General features: G+C 41.8%; 2 protein-coding genes across 3 annotated transcripts in view; one reads left to right on the forward strand and one right to left on the reverse strand.

Moving 5' to 3' along the window:
• ANKDD1B (ankyrin repeat and death domain containing 1B) overlaps window positions 1-6,746 on the forward strand; it is a 65,403-nt gene extending 58,657 nt beyond the window's left edge. The window contains exons 14-15 of the mRNA XM_060236433.1: window positions 4,861-4,992; window positions 5,807-6,746. Coding sequence (XP_060092416.1) covers window positions 4,861-4,992; window positions 5,807-5,865 — 191 coding nt within the window. The 3' untranslated portion in view covers window positions 5,866-6,746. The remainder of the gene's footprint in view (window positions 1-4,860; window positions 4,993-5,806) is intronic.
• Window positions 6,747-9,011: 2,265 nt separating this feature from the next.
• POC5 (POC5 centriolar protein) overlaps window positions 9,012-26,058 on the reverse strand; it is a 38,956-nt gene continuing 21,909 nt past the window's right edge. For both annotated transcript variants that reach the window (XM_060235833.1, XM_060235835.1), the window contains 8 exons: window positions 20,804-20,980; window positions 19,132-19,248; window positions 16,355-16,534; window positions 15,874-16,036; window positions 14,048-14,223; window positions 13,571-13,660; window positions 12,282-12,458; window positions 9,012-9,479 (listed from right to left, as the gene is read on the reverse strand). In XM_060235833.1, the coding sequence (XP_060091816.1) occupies window positions 9,333-9,479; window positions 12,282-12,458; window positions 13,571-13,660; window positions 14,048-14,223; window positions 15,874-16,036; window positions 16,355-16,534; window positions 19,132-19,248; window positions 20,804-20,980 (1,227 nt within the window). In that variant the 3' untranslated portion in view covers window positions 9,012-9,332. The remainder of the gene's footprint in view (window positions 9,480-12,281; window positions 12,459-13,570; window positions 13,661-14,047; window positions 14,224-15,873; window positions 16,037-16,354; window positions 16,535-19,131; window positions 19,249-20,803; window positions 20,981-26,058) is intronic.

Raw genomic sequence — 26,058 nt, forward strand, 5'->3', positions numbered from 1 at the left:
GTAGAGAGTACTTGCACGCTTTGCAACCCTTGCAACGGAAATGACCAGGGGGCAATCGAGAAGACGTCTGTGCAGTATTCAAATCCGTATGTACCAAATAGTCCCTTAGATTCCTAGATCTACGGAAACCAATTATAGGTGGGGAGGCACATCCTGCAATGCTGGAAACAATACCCCAATGGCGCAAAATGATGTTTTTAATCGCTAATGCCTTCGGAGTATATTGTAATGAACAAAATAATCTTTGATTTTCCCTAGCCTCTCCATTCTGTTTGTTCGTACGCTGAAGCATAAGGGAATGTCCTTGTTTGGCAGCCCTCGTCTCCGCCCCTTTGATGACTGTTTCTGGATAACCCCGTTCCTTAAACTGCACTGTCAGTTGATTACACGATTTTTTATACTCAGTGACTGAGGTGCTGTTTCGTTTCATGCGTAAGAACTGCCCATAGGGTATATTATTCCGCAAAACGGGAGGATGGAAAGAGTCATAATGTAGATACCCATTCTTAGCCACCGCCTTTCTATGGTTCTTAATAGCTAGAGTATTATTGGCAGTGCGATACACCACTGTGTCCAAAAATACAATGGTGTCAGGATCTCTATTAAAGGAAAACTTAATGCTAGGGTGACAAGAGTCCATCCATTCAACTAAACTCTCCAATCTTTCTGCATGTTTCATAATCAAAAAGATGTCGTCCACAAACCTAACAAAAAACAATATGTCTTCAAAGAAAGGGTTAACGTCACTGTTACAATAAAAATCATTTTCCAGCACAGCCATAAACAAACAGGCAATAGATGGCGCCAGAGCGCTGCCCATCGCAACCCCTTTACGTTGCAGAAAAAATTCTTGGTCAAAACGAAAATAGTTATTTTCAATAATCAGGTCCACTAGCTCCAACAAAAAAGGTGTTGGTGGATCCAAGTCCTCTCTCTGATCCAAATAACACTGAGCTGTACTTCTCAAATCCTCAAAGGGAATATTAGTGTATAATGATTGAACATCCAATGTTACTAATGAGGCATCTGCAGGGATATAAAAATCCTCAATCTTAGAGACAAAATCTGTCGTGTCTCTAATAAAACTGGGAATCTTACAAACAAAAGGCTTCAAAAAGTGATCCACAAATTTAGATAGGGGTTCTAGTAACGAACCCTTTCCTGACACAATTGGACGACCAGGAGGGGGTCTGATTTCTTTATGTACCTTCGGGAGGGCATAAAAAATAGGTACTTTAGGGTGGGGGTTATCCAAAAATTCAAACTCTTTCTTGGAGATATACCCCATTTCTCTAGCGTCTACAAGTACCATCCTCACCAATTTAGATATTCTTTCAGTTGGATCAGTGTTAAGACGTGTATAGTATTCCACATCCGATAATAATGAACCTACCATCAAGAGATAGTCCTGCCTATCCTGAATCACAATCCCACCTCCTTTATCAGCTGATTTAATTACAAGATCGGGATTATCAGATAGTTGGGATAAAATGTCCCTTTCATATTTATTCAGATTGTTGAAGTAAGGGTTTTGTTGACGCTCTAGTTGTTCAAGATCCTGAAGCACCATTTTATCCCAACTATCTGATAATCCCGATCTTGTAATTAAATCAGCTGATAAAGGAGGTGGGATTGTGATTCAGGATTTTTATGCCCTCCCGAAGGTACATAAAGAAATCAGACCCCCTCCTGGTCGTCCAATTGTGTCAGGAAAGGGTTCGTTACTAGAACCCCTATCTAAATTTGTGGATCACTTTTTGAAGCCTTTTGTTTGTAAGATTCCCAGTTTTATTAGAGACACGACAGATTTTGTCTCTAAGATTGAGGATTTTTATATCCCTGCAGATGCCTCATTAGTAACATTGGATGTTCAATCATTATACACTAATATTCCCTTTGAGGATTTGAGAAGTACAGCTCAGTGTTATTTGGATCAGAGAGAGGACTTGGATCCACCAACACCTTTTTTGTTGGAGCTAGTGGACCTGATTATTGAAAATAACTATTTTCGTTTTGACCAAGAATTTTTTCTGCAACGTAAAGGGGTTGCGATGGGCAGCGCTCTGGCGCCATCTATTGCCTGTTTGTTTATGGCTGTGCTGGAAAATGATTTTTATTGTAACAGTGACGTTAACCCTTTCTTTGAAGACATATTGTTTTTTGTTAGGTTTGTGGACGACATCTTTTTGATTATGAAACATGCAGAAAGATTGGAGAGTTTAGTTGAATGGATGGACTCTTGTCACCCTAGCATTAAGTTTTCCTTTAATAGAGATCCTGACACCATTGTATTTTTGGACACAGTGGTGTATCGCACTGCCAATAATACTCTAGCTATTAAGAACCATAGAAAGGCGGTGGCTAAGAATGGGTATCTACATTATGACTCTTTCCATCCTCCCGTTTTGCGGAATAATATACCCTATGGGCAGTTCTTACGCATGAAACGAAACAGCACCTCAGTCACTGAGTATATAAAAAATCGTGTAATCAACTGACAGTGCAGTTTAAGGAACGGGGTTATCCAGAAACAGTCATCAAAGGGGCGGAGACGAGGGCTGCCAAACAAGGACGTTCCCTTATGCTTCAGCGTACGAACAAACAGAATGGAGAGGCTAGGGAAAATCAAAGATTATTTTGTTCATTACAATATACTCCGAAGGCATTAGCGATTAAAAACATCATTTTGCGCCATTGGGGTATTGTTTCCAGCATTGCAGGATGTGCCTCCCCACCTATAATTGGTTTCCGTAGATCTAGGAATCTAAGGGACTATTTGGTACATACGGATTTGAATACTGCACAGACGTCTTCTCGATTGCCCCCTGGTCATTTCCGTTGCAAGGGTTGCAAAGCGTGCAAGTACTCTCTACAAATAAAAGAGTATGTGGATCCTAGATCCCAAACAACCATTAAATTGACAGGTTTCACTAATTCTGACTCTAAAGGGGTCATCTATGCCCTGGTCTGTGGAGATTGCTCTAAAATGTACATAGGATGTTCCCGTAGGGCTATTAAGACACGTGTTCTGGAACACATCTCAAGGGTTCGCCATCAAGTTCCTGGTGTTCCTCTCCTTCAACATTTTACTGAGACTGATCATAACTTAGAAGCCTTAAAATTCTTTGTGATTCAGAAAATTGGTGATAGTAGAGGTGGTGATTTACAAAGGACCATGTTACAAAAAGAGGCACGGTGGATACATCGTTTAAACACCATTGAACCCTCTGGCCTTAACCAACACAATGATTTCTCTTGTTATATATAATGTTTGGTGTTTCTTGGGTATGTTGGAGAGTGTGGTGTGGTCTCTTTTAAATGGTTAAACAACAACAGCTGTGTCCGTCCCTTTAAAAAAAGCCGTGGGCTCTGGCAGCCCAAGCTGCAAATTAAGATATCAAAATGGGCGTTTGAGAAAGAACTTGGCTGGATTTTTCAGGTTGTTTTACCTACTGTATCTGTATGTTTTTGTTAAAATCACTTTGGTTTAGGGTGGTTTTTATCGGTCACTTTTGTTGTTTACAGTTGACTTACGAGGAAGCTGCAGGAGCAGCGGAACGCAATCAAATCCGGGGTTTGCGTGAAGGCTAGAATTTGTCCTTCAGAAGTCAACAAACAACGGAGGGACTCCTGTGGAACTTTATTTTTGAGTCATTGTACTCATTTTGAAAACTCTGTGACTGTGTGGGGTCCTCCTTGGAATATTGTTTTGAGACTGTTGTTTTCTATTTCTATTTATACTGTATGAATGTATGCCCACTGTTGTAGGCTGTTCATTTCATTATAATAGAACTTTATTTACACCAGTTAAGAGTATTTGTGCACAATATTTTGTATTTTTGTATTTTTGCCTAGTATGTTAGGCTGAGTGAGTGTGACTGCCTAAAGGTCACCAAACTAGCATCCATGGAACAGTGTGGGATTCAGACCTAGGTTTAATGCTCTAAACCAGTGGTCCCCAACCTTTTTGACAGCAGGGACCAGTTTCGTGGAAGACAATTTTTCCATGGACCAGGGAGGGGATGGTGATGGTTTTGAGATTATACGATTGTGCACTGTATTTCTATTATTACATTGTAATATATAATGAAATAACTATACAACTCACGGCCCAGTTGTTAACATGCCACGGACCAGTACTGGTCCATGGCATGGGGGTTGGGGACCCCTACTCTAAACCACTATACCAAGGTAGTGCAGTCTGTGATCTAGCAATCACTGGAAAGATTCAGAAAGAGCCCATGGTTACTAGCACCCTCAATAGCCATAGTCCTGTTCATCAAGCTGAGACCTGTCCATTTATTTGTTTAGAAAAATTCTATGCCATCTCTCCAGCGGAGCTGTTCTAGTTCTACCACAGTCTCGAGCTCATGCAAGACTCCTGGGAGAAGCTCCTATGAATCAGCAGTACTAAGAACTCTCTGGTGGACTCACCACTACAATCTACATGAGGAAGTCCCCTTCATGTCACCATGTCTTCAGGTGACACTCATGATAGATGCCTCATTTTCAGGATACTGTAACAGGCATCCCATCAACCAGTTATAATCACCTCAGAAGAGATGGCTCCATCTCAAACATCTAGATTTTTTAGCTCTTTTGTTTGTTTTGACATACCTAGTTTTGGAAGGAATGGTAGGAGAAGATATGACTTTTCCCTCATGGACATGTGCACACGGAGCTGCATCTTTGAAGGGGGCTGACTTCTGCACCTAAAAGCTATCTCTAGAAGTTTTCAAATTGTTACTGTATGCAGGTGAAAAACACATCAGCAGGAATGCACAGATGATCACCCAAAGAACAAACTATAGGGACCTGTTTTTTCTTTAGGCAACTAACAGTAATATATCTAATGTCTAGGGAAAAAGAGCTACAAGGAACATGGACATAGGATGTTTCTGATCTGGTTACATGGTGTCCTAATGGCTGGTCAGAATCCAGTTAAACATTTATATGAAGATCTGAGGAGAGGGGGATTCCCACAACTTTCTGGTGAGCAAGTTACGACTGACCACAAGTTCCATAACTAGAATGTTTTTATATGGTTAAAAGAGGGTCTAGACTTTTCTGTGATATGGGAAGCACTTAACATGGCCTTTCCCGATCATAGTCTTTTTTTTTGTGAGTGTGGAGGTTATGGTACTCACCTGTAGAGAGTACTGAAACTTGGTGGGGGGAAGGGTTCTCCCAAGTCTTGAGGAAGAAATTGCTGGAAATCAGTGCAACCTTAATTACTAGAGCTCTTTTTTTTAACAAAAAAGGACTGATGGTTATTGCAACCACAGATTTTAATTGTGGCATGATCTAGTGTCATGTCCAGTCCACTTGTTACAGGTAACGAGTTGCTACTGGCCCTATGATGTGCTGGAGGAGAGCTTGTAATCTTTGAAACAATTTAAATTCATAAATGGCAGGATGCTACTGCCTCAGGAGGAAAAAAACTGGTAAAGATATTTTGTTGCCAAAGAATAGAATATGGCAAAGGTTTGTGAAGGTGTGCAATTGCTGTCTAACCAGTCAGTACACATGACAAAGAACCAAAAGAGAAGAGCAGAAAATGCCCTTTCTGAAATTTAGTAATAGCTAAATAGCCAGCTTTGAGGGGATTTTCTTCAGGAGGGAAGGGGATCAAGTTAAATAATTATGTAGTTACCTCTGATTTTACTTTAATGTGTTGTGATGTGTTTCGTAGCATAAGGTAGGCTAGCTACTGAATACTGTAGGTTTAGTTGTGTTAATTCACATTTGTCATAGATTTAAGATATCAAAACCACCAGATTTCTAATGAGAATATTTCCTCTTCCAGAGAAGATACGAGCAGAGAATAATGCTGGTGTAGAATCCAAAAAATGTGCAATATTATGAGCTCACCCGCAGAAGAGAGCTTGAAGCCATGCTCTAGAATAATTTGCAAATGAAACAGTTTATTAGCTGCAAGCAGCCCACACTCCTCCTGTACCTAAACTGTTGTAAGAGAAACTTTATAGTTCAAACACTTTTCTTCCAATCTACTGCACCTTAATTTTATATGTATTTGTGGTACAAACACAATTCAGATTTTCCATCTGGGTCCAATTGATTCAGGAACCAAAAAGGTTAACTAAGTAAACCAATGTAGGGCCAATAATTTAAAAATAAAAATAAATAAATAAATAAATATTTTTTATTTATACCCCGCCCTCCCTGCCAAGGCAGGCTCAGGGCGGCTATGTAAAACCTAAATATTATGAGGAATTCACGTATTATCAAATGGGTTAAAAACATTTATGGGCTCAACAGTGCACATTATCTATGGTACATTGGCTCTAATCAGTAGTCTGCACCTGTACTCTCTGGACCAAGACTGGAAGGCATGCAGTAAGAAACATCACTCTGCATGTATCCAATTGACTAAGATCAAGGCCAGTTTTAAGGAGGCCTCACAAGCATTCTTCTGCCTTATGATACCTATTATTTGATTTTTAAAACTCCTTTCTTGGTCCTATATCAATTTTTAATTGTTGGCCCTACCTTGGTTTGCAGTTAACCTTTTCGGTTCTTAATTTAACTCTTTCAGTTAAGCCCCCCCCCCCCCCCCTTTTCATTTCCAGTTGTTTTTGGCCAGATAGATATAGAATGTTCTCTCTTCCCTTACTAAGTTTCTCTGATGAGTAACTACCTCATGTTGAACATGTGAAATTAAATTATATTCTTTGTGTATTAAAGAGAAAAAATACTATGGTAGTTTAAACTACAAGTTGTGAATAGCAAATTTCACATCAAGCTGTTTAGATTTGTGAAATAAGAAACACGTTATGTTCTTCTTGTACAAGTTCCTGCATAAGCAAAGTTTGTTCCCGGATATTTTTTAACGGGAAAACCTTTCCCTTTGGAAACAAATTGTGCTTATATGAGAAATCAAGACCCTAAAAACCATTGCCAGTATAAATCAAATATTTTTCCATAATGAACTGACAGGCATAGTATTGTGGAAGTATTAACAACTCAACTGAAAAGCCACAATCTAAAGGAATGCAAATAAGTTGGTTTTTCAGACCCCTTTTCCCTGCAGACACTTATGTCCCAGCTAAAAATATGCTCCTGGACATCTACAGTTGAGTATGGCATTAAATACACTATTGCTAGAAGAGAAAAAGAAACTTCTGTATGAATACAGCCGTCCCTTGAATAGTAGTCTAGTAACTATGAGATAGGATCACAGCATAACTTTAAATACAATATATACTGTTGAGTGTAGCTAAGGTAGAGTAACCAACAGTGTACAGTACCAATAGTTTTTTCATTCATTTACTCTACGAATCCTATAATCTGGTTCTGTGAGTTGTTCTAAAGGTACATAACTAAGCAAACATACATGAGCGAATGCACCATTAAAATCAGTGGGATTTATTTTCATACGAGACGTCAGGATTAGGATATTAGTTACAACAGGATCCCCATCTGCAGAACCTACACATATCAACAAGCATCATTAGTTTAAGTGGAAACTTTCAAGTTAAATGTGCTTTGGGGCTGAAGCCACAAACACATTCACATAACTTCATTTGTGTCTTATTCATTCAACACTAACTCACAGTTGGAAGTATTAATTGCTTCTCTTGAAGAGTATCAAGTCTGAGGTTATGCCAAAACATTGTCCACATTGTTTAATTCACTGCAGCCCTCTCACCCAAGTATGCCATCACAGACATCAAGGAGTGAATGCATGTGATAGTCATCCTGTTGTTCAACCCCAACCCCCCACCCAATATTAGCACAGTGGTGTTGGAGCTGCTACAGCTTCCCTTCCTTGTACCATCATGCTGAAGGCCAAGATCATGCGGAAGGAACTGTCATAGGTACTACCCATGACACTATCACCTGTCAAGCAAGCTGGATTGTTACAGGAGGGGGAGGGGCACAAATTTCTCCCACTTGACCAGGCATTTGATATACTTGGATACTATGGGAAGAAAACAAGCAGCAGCCTTCATGTTGCTGAGATAACGCTGCATGGAACCTTCAAATATCCAAATCAACACTCTGGATGACTAATTTCTTTCTCCCTGGCTCCTGCTTTTTCATTTGGGGCTTTGAAACCCACTGTAGTCCTTTGGGCTTGAATCCAGACTAGACATTCTCACAGGCCCAAGCATTTCTGCCTACAACGTAAGAGTTTCCTGCACCCCTTCCACAGCAATCTATTCTCAGTGGTTCCCCACCCCCGTCTCAGGAACAGAACTTCAGAGGCATTTTAGGCTGCTATGGGAAGGGGGACATGGAAAACTAATCACTCCTTGTGTTTGTGGTAATGTTAGCCTGGATCCAACCTGCTGTGTTTTAGTGTCCCCAGGAGACTGTACTACAGGTACAAGTAAAACTCAGAAATTCACCATGGAAAAATGCATTGTGTGACCTGCAATAAGCAAATGGGTACAAAGTGAACTAGAAACAAAAGAAATTTGTGCTAACAGGGAACTCTATACAGATGTGTCTGATATATATTTTGCTTTTTTACACTTGGTACATCACATTGCCTACCTAATTTAAAACAAATTTATCACGTTATATGTGGCTCACTTTCTTTTGGAAACAGTAGTGCTTTTCAATTAAATGTGGGTGAAACAAGAGAGCCAGTTTGGTGTAGTGGTTAAGTGTGTGGACTCATATCTGGGAGAATTGGGTTTGATTCCCCGCTCCTCCACTTGCACCTGCTGAAATGGCCTTGGGTTAGCCATAGCTATTGCAGAACTTGTCCTTGAAAGGGCAGCTGCTGTGAGAGCTCTCTCAGCCCCACCCACCTCACAGGGTGTCTGTTGTGGGGGGGGGGGAGACATAGGAGATTGTAAGCTGCTGAGTCTCTGATTCACGGAGAAGGGCGGGGTATAAATCTGCAATTCTTCTTCTTCTTCTCTTCCTCAAGCTGTATTTCTGATACCACTTGTTTAGGACCCATTTCAGAACAAAGTTATGTATAATAGCTATTATTGGTCTAGTACTGGATAAATATTCACAAGCCTTAACACTATTCAAAAAGTCCATTCTTTTTATTAAAAATATTCAGTTGATTCCTTAAATAAACACACACATTTACTAAAATAGGTTAAGAAAATAAGAATTTCAATTAGACCTTATTTGCAGTTACACAGAACTACCACACAAACTCAAGGGGGTTATTTTTATGTCTCAAACATTTTATCATGTATCATATTTCTGAAGGGGGAAAATAAACCATGATGCATCCTTAGGACATCTCCATGTTGATTCAGAAACAGGGAGCACTTTTTAAACTGCAACTTGGAAAATCTTCTTTACCTGCTCAAGGTAAAATTTAAAGATTTCAGCCTGTCAATCTAGTCAACAACCTTTATTGACTGGATGATGCTGTGGGGCTGGGGAGGAGTTTTCCCACTGTGTCCTGAAGGCCTTGTGCTGGTGGTGCTGGGAAAGTGGTGCAATGTTCGAGGATACTTAGCCGCAGTTGCTTGAGATATAGTTTGCTGAAACAAACAAGCAAGAAGCAGTTATACTTTTTCTGCTTTATCCTACAAATTCAAAACTATTTCAAAATGTTACGATCAAAAGGTACAATAATAACAAAGAGCTTCCGAGAAATATACTTCAGTTAAAATGGTACCATACAGATATCAAACAAAAAAAAAAGGGTTGTAAAGAGATTGGTCAACAAGTGTTTAAGAATTTACTGCAAGATAATGTTATATAAAGGATTCTGTGGGTCTTGTTTAATTACAGAAATAAGTAGTCAAATGGGATCTCTTATTCTGAAGTTCTGTGACGGCAGTCCTTTCCATCCTACCCACCACCCCAAGCCCTTTGGCTTTTGGGGTCCAGAAAAAACTCTCATATATGCACACTTGTTTCCCCAGCTATACACAGTAAGTATGAAATTTTACTGCACCCAAGCCTGATTATGCTAATCATCTTGTATTTTGTCAGCCAAACAGCTAGACTGACAGCTCATCACCAGGAAAGCTACATAATTTTCCTGTCAACCCCAATGGTACTGCTTTTGATCCTCCTCATACATATTCGTTTAAACCCAAAAATGTATACTATGACTGACAAGCAACATGGCTTTCAAAAAAAGTTTTAGATGACCTCTGTTGTAGTAACAGGTAGAGGAAAGAGGTAGGAGAAGAAACATGAATCTGAATGACATCTAGATCTACAAATATACTGAAAGGGAAGGAGTGGGAGACAAAGGATATAAAACACACACAAAACTCCAGGAAGGATTTTCTGAGGTCACCATGATTTCTAATGTACTATCAGTCAAAAGACAGTCAGTACCCCTCAGGAATTCTCAAACTTTGTCAAAATCTGCTTTGCTAATACCTTACACGGACTCACTTTGGATACCTCCAAGGAATACTAATTTCTAGAGGTCTTTTTTACTGCCTTCTTTACCTCTTGGTTTTTTCTGATTTCCTTCTCCATATGTGCACTAAAAATACAACTCTCAAAAGTTAACTGCCTTGCAAAATGCAGGAGAGGCTGGCCTAAGACTACCTAGATATCACAAAACCACAGATGATGCAGCAAAGCTGTGTCTGGGCTTGTCACAAATGAACACTTCTCTACATAAAAAGTGTTCTTATATGTAACTACCATACTTCAAGCCAGTCCTCTATGACTTTCCCCCCAGTTTTAAAGTCAATCATATCTGTTCATACCTGACATTTTAAAGGAATAGTAAGGAAGAGGTTTGCCTCATTCGCTATTTGTGAGAATCAGCTCTTTCAAGTGTTTAAAAGCAGTGCTCAAATGTGCAAACTATGAAAAACTGACCTATAAAAGAGGGCTTTTCTGCACAGAAACTGGAGAGCCAGTTTGGTGTAGTGGTTAAGTGTGCGGACTCTTATCTGGGAGAACCGGGTTTGATTCCCCACTCCTCCACTTGCAGCTGCTGGAATGGCCTTGGGTCAGCCATGGCTCTTGCAGGAGTTGTCCTTGAAAGGGCAGCTGCTGTGAGAGCCCTCTCCAGCCCCACCCACCTCACAGGGTGTCTGTTGTGGGGGAGGAAGGTAAAGGAGATTGTGAGCCGCTCTGAGACTCTTTGGAGTGGAGGGCGGGATATAAATCCAATATCTTCTTCTTCTTCTTCACAGGTAATTAGGATTGCAACTCTACAAAATGGTTCACAAACCTTACTTGGTTAAATGATTAGGGACTATGGTCTATACTGAGGTTTATAACAGGATCCAATTATGTAATTTTTGTACTGCTTAATGTGTCATGTTAAATATTTATACTATGCTTCAGTTCTTTCTGGTGTTTCCAGACTTCTAAAATCCTAATACATAAGTTACTTATTGCCCCATTTTGTTGATTGTACTGACTCGCTATGTGTAATCTGCCTAGAGTCCCTTTGAGAAAGAAAAACTATAAATAATGTTATATTTGAATTGTTGTACATTCTTGCACAAAAATCTTTAATAAAATGTACTTCTAAATGGGCAAGGGAGTCCCAGGCCATTACCTCTCTTTTGAGTGGCCCCTCTGGGCAATACCAAAGGGTATGATTCCTACCCCCCTTCAAGGCCCTGCGTTCCCTCCCCCACTCAAGACCCTCTGAGTTTTCTCCACGATATCTCTGGGGCTATGGCCTGGCTGAGAAGAGCAGTTTGGTCTTCTCCTTTGTATTGCTTTGTCTATCCAAATCTACCCACCCTATGACCCTAGACAGGACTGCTCTTCATCTAGATGTAGTCTCCCCTCATGCACTTAGTTTGATCAAATACTGCCTCCTGTTCATCAGAATCTACAATCACACACTATGAATCTCAGCCAAAAGTCTACTACATAGTCTGGCTAAGGAAAGTAGAAAATGCTGCACTAGCTGCTTTAAAGAGGCAACATCAGCATGCAAAAGAACCCTGCCCGCAAGGAGAGTATGGCACATTCTTGAAACCCAGCAGAAGAATTAGAAGGGCAATTTACAATACAGAGATGCTAATAATAGCCCACTAGTGCAGTTATAAGGATTTATGTGATAATGTACACAAAGTGCTTTGAACACCAAATGTAACTAGTTAAATGCCAAGCAGGAAGATACAGGAAGCAGATAAGACCAAACAGAATATTTCTCACATCACAAAAAAACAAAATGTTGAGGGTTTCCAATGAGCATGTTAAGATTTAATTTGTTAAGAAATAAATGTAATTAAGAATGATTAAGAAATCATCTCTTTAGTATGAGGCCTGCATTAAGAGAGAAATTAAGGAAGCTGTTACTTAGTGAAAGGGAAGGTACAACATTATATAAACATTGCATGACTTACTTGAGTTACTGGGTGATGTTTTTCCACAACAATGGAGTTCATGGGAGGAGAAACTCCAAATACAGCTAAGTTATTACCATATCGATTCTTTGGTCCAAAATCAGACCTGCCAGTGATCCTAGCAGTGATTGTTCTTCCAGCCTTTTGTTGTGCTGATGTCACAATCCTCGTCAAGGGCTATGACAAACAAACAGAAATGCAATTAGTATTTAATTTACATATACAAAGCTTTTTCATAATCAGCCTGAGTTAGCCACCAAGATTTTGCATTCTTTATGATGCTAACTTGTGCAAAATGTTGTTGGGATTATTTAATCACTTATGTGGCAAGGTATATTCTCAGTGTCCTTCATTGAGTCTACAGTGTGACTACCAGGGCTTATAGATCTTGTGGCCATAAGGGAAAACTCTACAAGCCAAAGGCTGCCACAGGTCAAAGGTTACCACAGCTATAGCTACCCTCACAACATTCTATTAGTTTGTGTACTTGGAACTTGACCACAAAGAAATGTTATAGAATGCCCTCTCCTTGAGATGTTTGCTCAGCCCCCTTTGGGCTATGAACTGTTCTGAAATCATCACTGCAAGGTTATTTAGAAATTTAGAAAAATAAAACAGGGCACTTAAGGCTTAGTTTTTAAGTATGACATTCGAGAATGGAAAAGATATCTAATTTTATTGACAGGTTAATACAAAATCAAACTTTGTATAGTTTCACATATGCTCTTATCCACTCTTATACCTGTGTGGAGGTTTCCAACATGGTTCTTCTCCCTGCCCCCCAATCACACATTCAGGTACACCCCCCCCCCCCGGGTAATTTCTTGTAAGATGCATAAAGATGTGATGCCAACGTGGCTATTTTTTCTAGAATGGTATTCTAATGTGCTTCACAGGAAAAAGTCATGTGACCCTTTCAAATGCAAGGTGCCTGTTAATGCTAATCACAGTGGAATAGAGAAAAGGGAAATATAACAGATACATATTTCAACTACAATGAATTAACACAATGACCTTTCATTTATGGCCTCAAGGTTACCCAATACCCATTCAACTTCCTAAAAACATTTTTCCCAAGAGTGTATACATATTCACAAAGACTCATAAATGGGAAAGAGGGAGGAAGACATGGGACGTAAGGTGCCTGGAATGTTATCCCACTGCAATTTATGGACATATTTTTACACAACTCCCTTCTGTTCCAAAGGGTTTTGTGTTGGAGACATTCCCAGGGGACAGTGAAGATGGACTTTGCATCAAGACATTTAAATTATTTAGTTTGTTGTTACCAGGTTTGAGACTGTTGCTGTGCCTGCTCCTGCACCAGCTGAGTCTAATCTGGTCTGAGATGTAACTGCATGGCTCCGATGGGAAGAAAACTGTAAAGCAACAGGAAAAAAAACCCAGAAAAAACAACCCTAATAATCAGATCCAGTAGGCACACTGTGTTTCCAAGCCCTAACCATTATCACCAGCATTTAAGCCTGCTTTGCAATGGAAATACTCCTGCAATGCCCAGCATATTATGACACAACATGTAGTGGCACAACAGTCCCCTAACCAATTTAGCTGGTGAGTCAACAGCCATTAATCTGCCATATTATTCTTTTTAAGGTGTCTGAAATTCCTGTTTCTACTGCCAAATTCATATAAAGTAACTTAAACTTCACATCAGATTTCAAAAAGTTTTTTAAAACACTGTTATTGTGTATTGTGAAACTGGGTGCTTGCTCCCAAGAACAGTTATTTTCAGTATGCTTACTCACCAGATCCTCAGCAGGAACAGAGGTGGGACATGCTGTTGGAGGGGGAGCAGGAGGAGGTGGCGGTGGCGGTGAGGAAGAGGGTGGAGGGAGTAAATGGCGATCAAATTGTGATGGAGGAAGTTTTGCTGCTGTAGCACCAGCATCAGGTTCTGCTTTCTTATCTGACAGATCAAATGCTATAAATGAATTACAAAAAAACAAATTACACATTATCTGGCCTGAGAAGTTGACAATCTAAATTTCAACACAAAGAGAGACAGATTGAAAGAAAGGTCAAGAGGCTGTGGTAACAGGCGAAGCACACACACTTTATATAAATTTGATTATTTGCAATGCGCATGTGTGCTAAGGGGAGCCAGAAACCTTCACAAGGGCAGTTCTGAGAAGAAATTTCCAAGAGGGAACACTACGCAGCAGTCCTTGGTGGGAGTTCCCAACATAACAGCTTTCAAGGAAGAACTGGGAGAAGTAGTTTGTTGTGCAGATGAAGAATATAAGGCTGCAATGACAGAACATTCATCATTCATACCACCCTTTCCATTAATAAGATTCTCTATTTGTTTACACCAGAGCCAGATAGGATAAAAAGACCACCAGCTGTTGGCAACATTAGCCTCAACACTGAAAATTGAGCTGTGATGTTAGCAAGGATGAGTTACTCCAGCCTTAAGGGAGCTTGGGTGTGACAGGTGTTTTTCATATTTCTTCAAACAGAGTTCTGCATTCCTCTTGGTGTCCCTGAGCGCCCTTTCCTGCAATGCCCTTCAAATATCAATCTCAGCAGTAACCTCAAAACTTTCTAGCAGGCATCTTGGCTTGGACTGCTGTATTCATTCCTTGGTGCCTACATCCTGGAATCCTGTCCTATGTGCAGTACAAAGAAGAAAGTTTCCACATGGCTAAACAGTTTGAGACTGTTGCAGTGCCTGCTCCTGAGAGAGAAGAGCCAAACCAAAATAAAATGCAGCTGTGCAAGGCACACCCTGACCAAGCAGATGCTTGGTTTCCACTTGGTTTCCTGGAAGGCTTATCATAGCCTTTCTGTATGAATACAGTGCCACCGTGTGGCTGTTAGCTACACCTGTCTAAAATTTATAAAATACTTCCTTGGTCTTCAATTATTTAACCATTCTTGCTATTCTTATAGGCTACTCGTAAAAGAAAAAAAACCTTTTTTTGCAGAAAGAAAAGTGTAAGTTGGTGAAAGCACTCTTGCTCCAAACTAACCTGAGTCCACTTTAGCAATGCTTTGTGCTTACTGGCTATCTCATAAAAATGTCAATGTAGCTTGGAGGAACTCTTTTTGAAGACTGAGGAACCAACAAAAATTGGCTTTTGTGAACAACAGACATCTCAAAAGATGCATGAATGAATTGATGGCATTGGTGAAAAAAGAGGAAAAGAAATACAGACAGTATTATGCAGTAATTATTGAACAATCAATTCTGCAGTGGAGTGTTTACATATTTGTGGCGCAATCTAAGATTCAAATGGAGATCTGCAAGCATCAGTTTCACCATCCTTATTGAAGCCCTCCTCATATTAATTCACTGAAATGGGACAATGGATTTATCTCGCCCACCCACCCCTACCTCCGGTATCCCTGCCCACTAATCTGAACAAATGGTTTATGGAAAGAGACCATGGAAAGAGCCTGTCAATCAAATGCTGAATCTGTATGTGTTGAGCTATCCAATGACTATGAAGCTAAAATTCCAGATCTGAACAAATGACCAAAATACATTTTAAAAAGTACAATATAAACAAGTCAACAGATACTGACATACTGTTAGCTGGTTCTAATCACCTCACTGTGTAATACTAACCATGATCCAATTTGATCTCCTTGCCCTGAAATATGGTCATTGCTTCTAGATTCAGCGCACAGACACCACGCATAAAGGCCTTCTTCATGGCATCTTCATAATCCTGCCTTTTGTTCTGCATTTCTAGGAGCTTATTTCTTGCCTCATCCAATGCAGCATTTAACTATCAAGGAAATAAAAAAGAACACTTTCACATTAATGAGGGCTGAGTACCCAGCACATAACGAAGTTCTTTAGATTCTCTTTTTGAAAATTTAGTATAATTTCTGGTGACAGCAGCCCTAACTAAATTCAGGTATACCAACAAACAATTTGAACCTAGGCTGGTACTGGAATTAATGATGTCACTTTACCAGAAGCAAGTTTCAAAGATAACATAGAACTAATGCAGCAGGGAACGAACATCACTTCTTACTCCAGTGGAAGCAAATGCCCTTCCTGAAATGTTATCAAAACTTCATTCCTTTGGAAACTGCCCTACCTCTTGAATTTTAGCTTCGTAGTCATTGGATAGCTCAACACGTTCAGATTCAGCATTTGATTGATAGGCTCTTTCCAGGGCCTCTTTCCACTTTCTATGGCTAGCAGAACGCCAGACTCCCCAGGCTTTCTTCAACAAACCTATTTCATAAAGCCGATTAGCCAGTAGATCTGTGTATACCTGAAATACATTATCATTGTGAGGAGTGAGGTTTTTGCACCCTGGAAACAGCTATTAAGTTAGTAAACAATATATTGCATTAACGGCCCCAATCAATCCACCCACAGTACATAGGTTTTCAACATGGAAATTTAATACTGTCCTGAAGGCTTTAAGCAAACCTTTCAAGCCTATGGCTACCTGCAGTTTGAAGGAGTTTCTGGTAGGTATTACCGTATTACCTTGTTTCTGGTAGGTATTACCGTATTTTTCGGACCATAAGACACACTTCCCCCCCCCCCAAAAAAAAAGTGGGGGGGAAAGTGTGTGCGTCTTATGGAGCGAAGGGACGATAGGATGTACCTTCCTCTGGGGGGGGGGGGATCCGCTGCCTCCGCCTCCGATCCCAGCGCTTTCCCCACGCCTGCCTGCCTGGCTCCAGCTCTGCTTCCAGCAAGTGCTGGGATCGCTCCACGCTGCCCCCACCGCAAACCCAGCGCTTCACGAGCGCCAGCTGCGGAGGGGGCAGCGTGCTTCCTCCGTGCCTGTTTGCCTGGCTCCAGCTCTGACACTTACAGCAAGCGCCAGGATCGCTCCCTCCACCCTCCGATCCCAGCGCTTGCTTTAAGCATCAGAGCTGGAGCCAGGCAGACAGGCATGGAGGAAGCACCCACCCCCTCTGCAGCCGACGCTCGCGAAGCGCTGGGTTTGCGGTGGGGGCAGCGTGGAGCAATCCCAGCGCTTGCTGGAAGCAGAGCTGGAGCCAGGCAGGCAGGCGCGGGGGAAGCACTGGGATCGGAGGCGGAGGCAGCAGATCGCCCCCCAGGAGGAAGGTGCATCCTATGGTCCGGAGCGTCTTATGGATCGAAAAATACGGTACCTCAGCACGTAGGGTGTCAGAGTTAAAGGCACTCTCAGTGGATAAGAAGCTCTGTCTTTTCCATGCAGACAGAGTGGTTTTGCGTTCTGATCCTACCTTTGTGCCGAAGGTTAATTCAGTTTTTCATAGAGACCAAGAACTGGTTCTTCCAACTTTTTGCCCAAACCCCCAGAAGGAAAGGGAAAAAGAGTGGCATCGTTTGGATGTCAAGAGGGCATTAAGCTTCCATGTAGACAAAACCAAAGAATTTAGGAAGTCAGATTCCTTGTTTGTTTCTTTCAATTGATTATCCCTGGGGAAACCAGTTTCACCATCCACACTCAGCAGGTGGTTAAGGGAATATATTGCTGGAGCATATGGAGCTGCTCAGGGGCTTGTTCCTCCAGGAGGAATCACAGCGCACTCCCTGAGGGGGGCGGCTATCTTGGCAGCCTATAGAGGTTTTATTGTCCCTAGAGAATATGTGTAAAGCAGCCACATGGAGGTCTGTTCACATGTTTACAAGACACTATTGGGTAGATAAGTGGGCATCAGTGGAAGCAGCCTTTGGGCGAAGGGTGCTTCAGCATATTCTAGTTTAAGGAAGCCAGGAGTTTTTCTCTCCCTGGGGGCCTACCGCTTTTGTATGTCCCTATAGTGATGGACTGTCCCACTCCTGGAACCACCGGAGAACGGAAGATTGGAAGCACTTACCGTGAAGCTTCCTTCTCGGTGGTTCCAGAGTGGGACGGTCCAACCCACACAATGGGTGAGAGGGGCTCCCTTATAAAAGGTTTATGGTTCTGTATTGGACCTACCAGTACTAGCATTCTGAACATTAGCTGTATAGTGTGATAAATCTTTTCTTGTCTTACACAGGTGTTATTGTTTACCTAATAAACCGGTTTCAAGGTTCTGCCTCTTGCAAGCATCAACTGATGACTGAACTGAACTTTCCTGCCCCCCAAAACACTAATATAAACAGTAGTTCCCACCCAGGAATTGGTTCTCCCTCATGCAGCATTCTGGGGCAGAGCTCTGATGGACTTCCTGTCCTCTCTCAGTGGTGCCCTCAGACTACTGGTTACAGATGGTGTGTGTGGAATAAGGATATTAGGCCAAGGCCTACCTAGAGTTTGACAGTTTCTCAACATCCCACTCACAGTTAAACACCTACAAAATGGTGTTTCTCCACACCTTGACTCCACCATTAACCTAAAGACAGACTGCAACCAAGAACTCAGAAAAACGTTGAGACTGGGAAGTGCAGCCATGAAATAGCTAAAAGGGTCCTGAAGTACAAGGATGCATTGCTAGTGACCAAAATCAAACTAATTAATGTTATAGTATTCACCAGTATTATGTATGGGTATGAAAGTAGGACAAGTGAGAAAGCTGATAGGAAGAAAGTTGATTCATTTGAAATGTGGTGTTATTTTATGGATACTGTGGATTGCCAAAAACACAAGTGGATTGGAGATCAAATCAAGCCTGAACTCTGCTTAGAAGCTAAAATAGGCTACTGTACTTTGGTCACTGGAAAAGACAATAATGCTAGCAAAAGCTGAAGACAGCAGGAAAACAGGAAGATACAACATGAGATAGATTGACTCTACAAAGGAAGCCACACCCCTTAGTTTGCAAGGATGTTTTGAAGGATATTAATTCATACAGGTGCTGTAAGCTAAAAGTGACTTGATAGAACTTACACACACAGCTGTTTCTATTCAAATTTCAACTAAAAAAACCCCATATATACCTCATGTCTGGACTCTTGTTTACCCATGAAATGCTGAAGGCGCCATTTGGTGAATCTCTTCATTAATTCTATCCTATCTTTTTGTTTCTCAATTGCATGTGTCAAACTGGCAATGACCTAAAGTAGTAAACAGACATATCATTCCATTTGGAAAATGCAAGAATTACATTTGACCACTATAATCTTTTTAAAGCATCATTAAAATTCACTAATATTTGGAAAATTGTGGTAAGATGTACCAACTACATGCCAGGAAAACCAAAATAGCATAAAGCTAATCATGGGACTATATAGTTCCTCTTCCAATAGTGATATTTATGTCAAACCATGAACAAATCATGAGCAAATACAGATGGGAAGGTGCGGGAAACACACACACACAAAAATAGAAGGAATACTATTTCCCCTGTTTTTTTTCTGGGAAATGTTTCCATCTATATGAAGAAGCCACAGAAAGGCATAAATCAGATCTTGGCCGTTCATATGTAATGACAAACAATGGGATGCCACTAAATAGTATGGCATGCACAAAAGCTGCTTAGAGAATAGGTGCAAATTTGCGTTGCTGGGTACATCAAAATACTGCATGATGCAGTCCTATTTGGATGGGTGATATGATTTAATCCAAACAATGTGTCATTATTGTGGAAATGTTTTCTGAAATATATCTTGCATTATCTTGGGAAAGAGGAAACAAAACATGGCAAATGGTCAAGTTGATTTAGTGCAATTATTTGTGTTTCTGCTTGAGAAATTCATGATTGTCTAATATGGCAGTCAGCAAACTTGAATGCTGATGTTGAAAGGATTCTTATTCGTTCTATTTCCTTTTTCCCTAAGCTGACTTGGCTCAAAAAAATCTGATGAGTACAATGTTTGTTCTGGAATGGGAAAAAGAGGAAGTTCTAAAAAAGAATACATAACTCTTCCCCCAAGATAGATTCTGTGTGTTCTCTGATGATTTCACAGCCGGTTAACAGAGGAAACTACATCAAAAACATGAGGAATTCCTCCTATTTACTTCCTGCAGTTCCCTTTCAGAGCAGGCATCATGCCAGTTCTCAGCTCTAAGTTCCATTTGCTGGTATAAGCAAGTTTTAAGGAAAAAAATAGATATCTACAGGCTGCACAGATTGAGAGTTTCTAGCCACAGATGTATGGGGGGGGGGTGCACAATTGATAGCTGCAGTTGGTTTTTGATATTCGGAAATAAAGATGGAACTGCACATTCCATTTACAATTCATAATCAAGTCAAAGGACCTTATATTCTTTTCCAAATGCTGTCATGGGAGCTGCTTTTTTCAAAGGGGAGGGAGGGAGAGGGGATTAATCATTTCCTCCCATTTCCTTCTAAAAAAATTCATCCCTAAGCTGCTTTTCCTTCCAAGAGAAAAATACAACAGAATACTTAACTTTTCTTTAGTGGAGGCAAAACTGGTCCAGGATGGCATTTTTCAGCAGGAAAACTGTAGAAGACTAAAGAGTTAAGAATCTGTCTCCCACAATGCCTTCCATAGAAAAAAAGAGTAACCCGGTGACTGCATTTGGGCAGAAAAAAGTCTTTAAGGGATCACAGAATTAAATATAACATACAGTTCCACCCTAATAGTTCTTGTAGCAGTTATTACAACAGATAGGCAGTTATTCCAATGGATTACAAGAACACATTACCTCATCTTTTCTCCCTATTGACATTTCATACGTTTGAAGCAGCTCCTTCAGGTTCTCTAGCCGATTTGTCAGTTGTCTCACATGTGCTGCATGTTTCTCTCTCTCTTGACTCATTTCTAGCCTGTGATGTTCAATAAAATGAAGCTTCCATTTCCTTAGTTCAGTCAGAACATTTGTCTGCAGAATTAAAGGAGCAGCTTTAACAATGAAACAAACCTCAGTCCTTACTTTCAATTGGGAGGAATCTTAACTAAACTTATATGGATGTTTGTGTGCAATACTACTGTTTTCTAAAATAGCTCTGTGTTTTCTTGACAGAGACATGTCAATTGAAAATCCAGCCATGACAAGACAGCATGCTGGATCAGAACAGGAGAGGGAGAAAGAGATGCAAAAGGGATCACATTTCAGCAATGGTATGTGTGTGTTTGTGTGTGCACACACATGCATGGGGGAGAATTCATGCATTGTGATCATGATAATCTCCAAATTCAGGTTCAGCTCTGTGGCTCTCCATAAAACCAAGCCAAATTTAAATAGTTCATTCAAATTCTCATCTGCTTTAGTGAGCCCTGCTCAAGTAAATCCAGTCATGAGAAGCCAGGAGTCTTTTACAGCTGTTATTCAGAATTTAAACTTGACCTATGGAAGAAATTAATTTACACAAGGCTAACAATGTACATTTGAAAAGTTGTTGAATCACTCTCACAGAAAAAACCTGGTGAGATGTGGCAATCATCTCTAGAATTCCTGCCTCTCTTCCAGGGTTTTGAACCAATCCTTGTGATTGTGGCCTCAGGCAAATCCAAGTGATCCCGTGTCTCCCTCCAATCCCCCTCACAGTTTCCTACTCTGTTGGTGTTTGTTTTAGATTCGGAAGCTGCAAGCAGCACCAGTGCTAGGCTGCCACCCCAGGCAAGGCACCCCCCTGCCCTGACTGCCCACCACTTGTTGCCCCATTGGGAGAGTCGGGCAGGCAGCTCTTCTCTTGCCACTAGCCTCCCTGCCTCCATCAGTGGTAGTGGAGAGGATCCTCCAGCAGCTGAGGCAGCCAGGAAGAAGCAGAGCAGCAGTGGGGAGGAGCTAAGACTGGCTTCCTTTCCACTGCGCCAGCCTCTCACCGCCTGCAGGAAGCTGCACTGGCAGCTTGTGCTGCCTGCAGGGAGGGGTGGGGGTGTCGCTATTATCTGTAAAGTGACAGCTTATAGCATGTGCTGCAGAACAGAAAGTAGATCTGGAGGCTTAGATGATCTACATGACAGCAGGTGGCTGGCTGCCAAAGGTATTGCATCAGCCAGCAGAGTCAGCATGACACAGCAAGTTGCTGATTGGCTGTCCAATGTATAAATGTACAGAGTAACTGTGGTGATTGTGGGTTAATGGAGTTAGAGTGCAGCGGAGCATATTGTCAGTCAGAAGAGTGAGTGGTGTTGTAAATAAATGTATATAGTGGTTTTACAGCTACTGTGTACAGCCTTCATTCTTGCGTCGCTAAGAATCACCCTCTTGGACTCTAAGCGCATCGACAGGGTTATGGGCCCAGCACACTTCCGCTGCACCTAGAAGACCTGAGAGAGGTGGTAAAGAAAGGACGCTGAGTTGCTCCAGAGGCTGCCTAGGAGGTGAGACCAGCAGTGGCTGAAAGGAGTCTGAGCAGGATGGCTACAGCAGCAGCTACTGTGCTGGTGGAGAAGCTCACCACTACCAACTACAACACCTGGTCGCTGAGGTTAGAGCATTTCCTGAAGAGAGAGGAGCTTTGGGACTGTGTGTCAGCCCCTCCCGCTAATCCCACGCTGGCAGAGGCCGTTCAGGATCAAAAAGCTCTAGCCACAATCATTCTAAGTGTTTCAGACGACCAGCTGGTGCATGTCCATGGGCACCAGACAGCAAAGGAGGCTTGGGAAGCTCTCAAGGCTGTGTATGTACAGAAGTCAGCAGGATCGCTGATATCCCTGTGTAGGAGGCTCTACAGGAAACGTATGCTGGCCGGGGAGTCGATGAGGGACCACCTCGACGGTATGTCTAATTGTTTCCAAGAGCTAGAAGCAAGGGGTAAAGCGGTGGCTGAAGAAGACAAAGTGTACATAATATTAAGCTCTCTGGACGAGAGATATGACATGCTGGTGATAGCATTTGAAGGGCAGGATGCCGACAAGCTAACTTTGCCTTACGTGACCGGCAAACTCCTGGCAGAAGAGCAGAGGCAGCTGGAGAGCAAGAGAGAGCAGACTCGACCCAAAGAAGAAGATAAGCCGAGCTCTGTGGGGGCTGATTCCAGCTGGCAAGCCAAGGAGGAGGAAAAAGCCTTGCAAGTGCAGAGGAAACGCTGTTATCTATGTAACCAGCTTGGGCATGTGCGAAGATTTTGTCCACAGCAGCAAGGGAAGAGCCGGCAGCAGTCTTCAAGGACACCTCAGGCAACTCTGGTAAGAACTGGTCCGGGACTGCAGAATCTGCCCTGGGTTGTAGACTCTGGGGCTACCCAAATATTTTGCTGCCAAGAAGAACAGCTGCAGGACTGCAGACCAGCTGAGCAGAAAACTGTGAGCTTGGCTGATGGGAGACAAGCAGGCGTGCTTTGCCAAGGCACGGTCTATTTTACTGGACTTAATCACAGCTTTGATAATGTGCTATGTGTGCCAGAGCTAGAGACAAGTTTGTTAAGTGTTTCCGTTCTGGCAAGAGCTGGGTTTACAGTAATATTTGATAAGCAGGGCTGTGAAATTTTGAAGCAGGGTAAACAGCTGGCTAAAGGCACTCTAAGAGCTAATGTATATGAGCTTGTGCAAAATGTGGGGAAGGCACAGACTGTGTGGAATAGACAGCCACACAGTAGGTGCATTCATCGACTGCATAGAAGGCTGGGCCACGCCAGTTACAACACAATTAATAAAACTTTGGAGATATTGGAGGGAGTGAAAGTTGATAAATACAATGCCTTCCTAGATTGCAATGTTTGTAAAGAAGCCAATTCAAGGGCATTTCCATCGACCAGACGGAGTGAACGAGTGTCGGAGAGACTGCTCCAATTAATACATGCCGACCTGGTGGGGCCGTATGCACCCAGTGTTTCTAAAAACAGGTTTGGGTTGATTCTGGTCGATGACCACAGCAGGTTTGCATGGGTGTATGCTATTAAGCATAAGAGTGATGTCTGTGCCACCTTTAAGTACTGGGCTAGAAGGGTACAGAAACAGTTAAATGCCAAAATTGCCTCAATTCAGACTGACCAGGGGGTGAGTTCCTGAACAAAGAGTTTGCCAACTATTTGAGGCAAGAGGGCATAAAGCATAGAGTTGCAAATGTTTCCTCTCCGTGGGAAAACGGGATCGTGGAACGGAGAGGGGGAGTACTCCAGGGTATCTGCCATGCTTTGTTAGAAGATAGTGGTCTAAAGCAGGCATACTGGGGTGAAGCCTTGAAAGCGTCCTGTTATATTTCTAATCGTTTGTGGACGGAGGCTATAAACGACATACCCTACAGGGTCCTGTATGGGAGAAAGCCATCCCTGGATCACCTCAGAATATTCGGATCTAAGGCTTGGGTGAATATTCCTCTTGATAAGAGGAAAAAAGGAGGTGCCAAAAGCAAAAAACTTGTGTTCGTGGGGTATCAGAACGGCATGAAGTCCTGGAGATTTGTGGATAGTAATGACATGATTAAACTGAGTAGGTCTGCCTCGTTTTGCGAGGATGAGAATTGGTCTAAAATTCATGCTAATGAAATGCCTAGAGAAACTAGGCTGCAACTGTCTCTGACAAGTGAGGAGGGGCAAAAGCCAGAGAGCAAGCAGGCTCACTCACTGCAGCAGGAGGAGGACAGTGCAAGCAGTTCTGATAGCAGTAAACAGCAGGAAACTTCTGAGGCTGTAAAAAGGGAACCGGTTGAAGTCAGGGTCTCGGCAAGAGAAAATAAAGGTGTGCCGCCCAAAAGATATGGTTTTGATGCTGATATAAATTATCTGGGCAATGGAGATAGTTTGCCTAATGGACAGTCCAGGGGCTGTGTAAGTGCACCAGATGTAAAGGAGGATACTTCTTTCACTAGGGAAGAAGGAGGTTATACATATGTATATGATGACAACCCTAAAACATATCCCAGTGTGCTGGAACTGCTGTATGGGACGTCTCCTGGAGAACAAGGAGACACATAAGCAAAAGCCTGGAAGGAGAGGCTTTAAGCAGTAACTGAATTAAAAGGGTGTAATGTGCAAATTGATAAGTGCTGGAATGTAAAAGAAATGCTGTAAAATAAAACAAACTTACTGTTTAAAATGTATGATAAACTGCAACTAAACTGTGTTTGTAAAACAGAGATGTAACAATTTTCAAAACTGCAAATGTTAAGCTAAGTGTAAAAAAGCTGAAATCTGTAAAAATGTGAATTGGAAAAGTATGTGCGTCTGTACTGAAACTACACGGTACTGTGTTTCTAACAAGTCTGGGAAATAAGCCAGCAAAAAGATAAGAGAAGTGCTCAGTCTGAGAAGAGAGCCAACTGAGGAGATATGGTCAGTCTGGGCAGAGAGCCAACTGATAAGAATGTGCTTGCAAGTTAATTGGCAAGCAGAGCAAAATGTGTGTGCGTTAACACAGGAGTTCAGGGAAATGACAATACTGAACTGTAACTAATGTATATATGGGAATGTATGTAACCAAATGTATTGATGGTGAAATGATCAATATGTATATAGAATGTTGTAATGTATGGATGACAGCACAAGCTATAACCTGAGGAGGGGTGTCACTATTATCTGTAAAGTGACAGCTTATAGCATGTGCTGCAGAACAGAAAGTAGATCTGGAGGCTTAGATGATCTACATGACAGCAGGTGGCTGGCTGCCAAAGGTATTGCATCAGCCAGCAGAGTCAGCATGACACAGCAAGTTGCTGATTGGCTGTCCAATGTATAAATGTACAGAGTAACTGTGGTGATTGTGGGTTAATGGAGTTGGAGTGCAGCGGAGCATATTGTCAGTCAGAAGAGTGAGTGGTGTTATAAATAAATGTATATAGTGGTTTTACAGCTACTGTGTACAGCCTTCATTCTTGCGTCGCTAAGAATCACCCTCTTGGACTCTAAGCGCATCGACAGGGGGTGGGTGCCCAGTGCCCCAGTAGGCCAGATGCTGCCCTAGGCACTCACCTACCTGGCCTACTGGGATGCACTGGGCCTGGCCGCAAGGGAAACTGGAGGGAGCCATGAGTCAAAATACAGCTGTGCAGGGACAAGTGGGGGATTGATCGGTTGA

This window comes from Heteronotia binoei, chromosome 4, assembly GCF_032191835.1.
Source record: "Heteronotia binoei isolate CCM8104 ecotype False Entrance Well chromosome 4, APGP_CSIRO_Hbin_v1, whole genome shotgun sequence".
Classification (NCBI taxonomy): domain Eukaryota; kingdom Metazoa; phylum Chordata; class Lepidosauria; order Squamata; family Gekkonidae; genus Heteronotia; species Heteronotia binoei.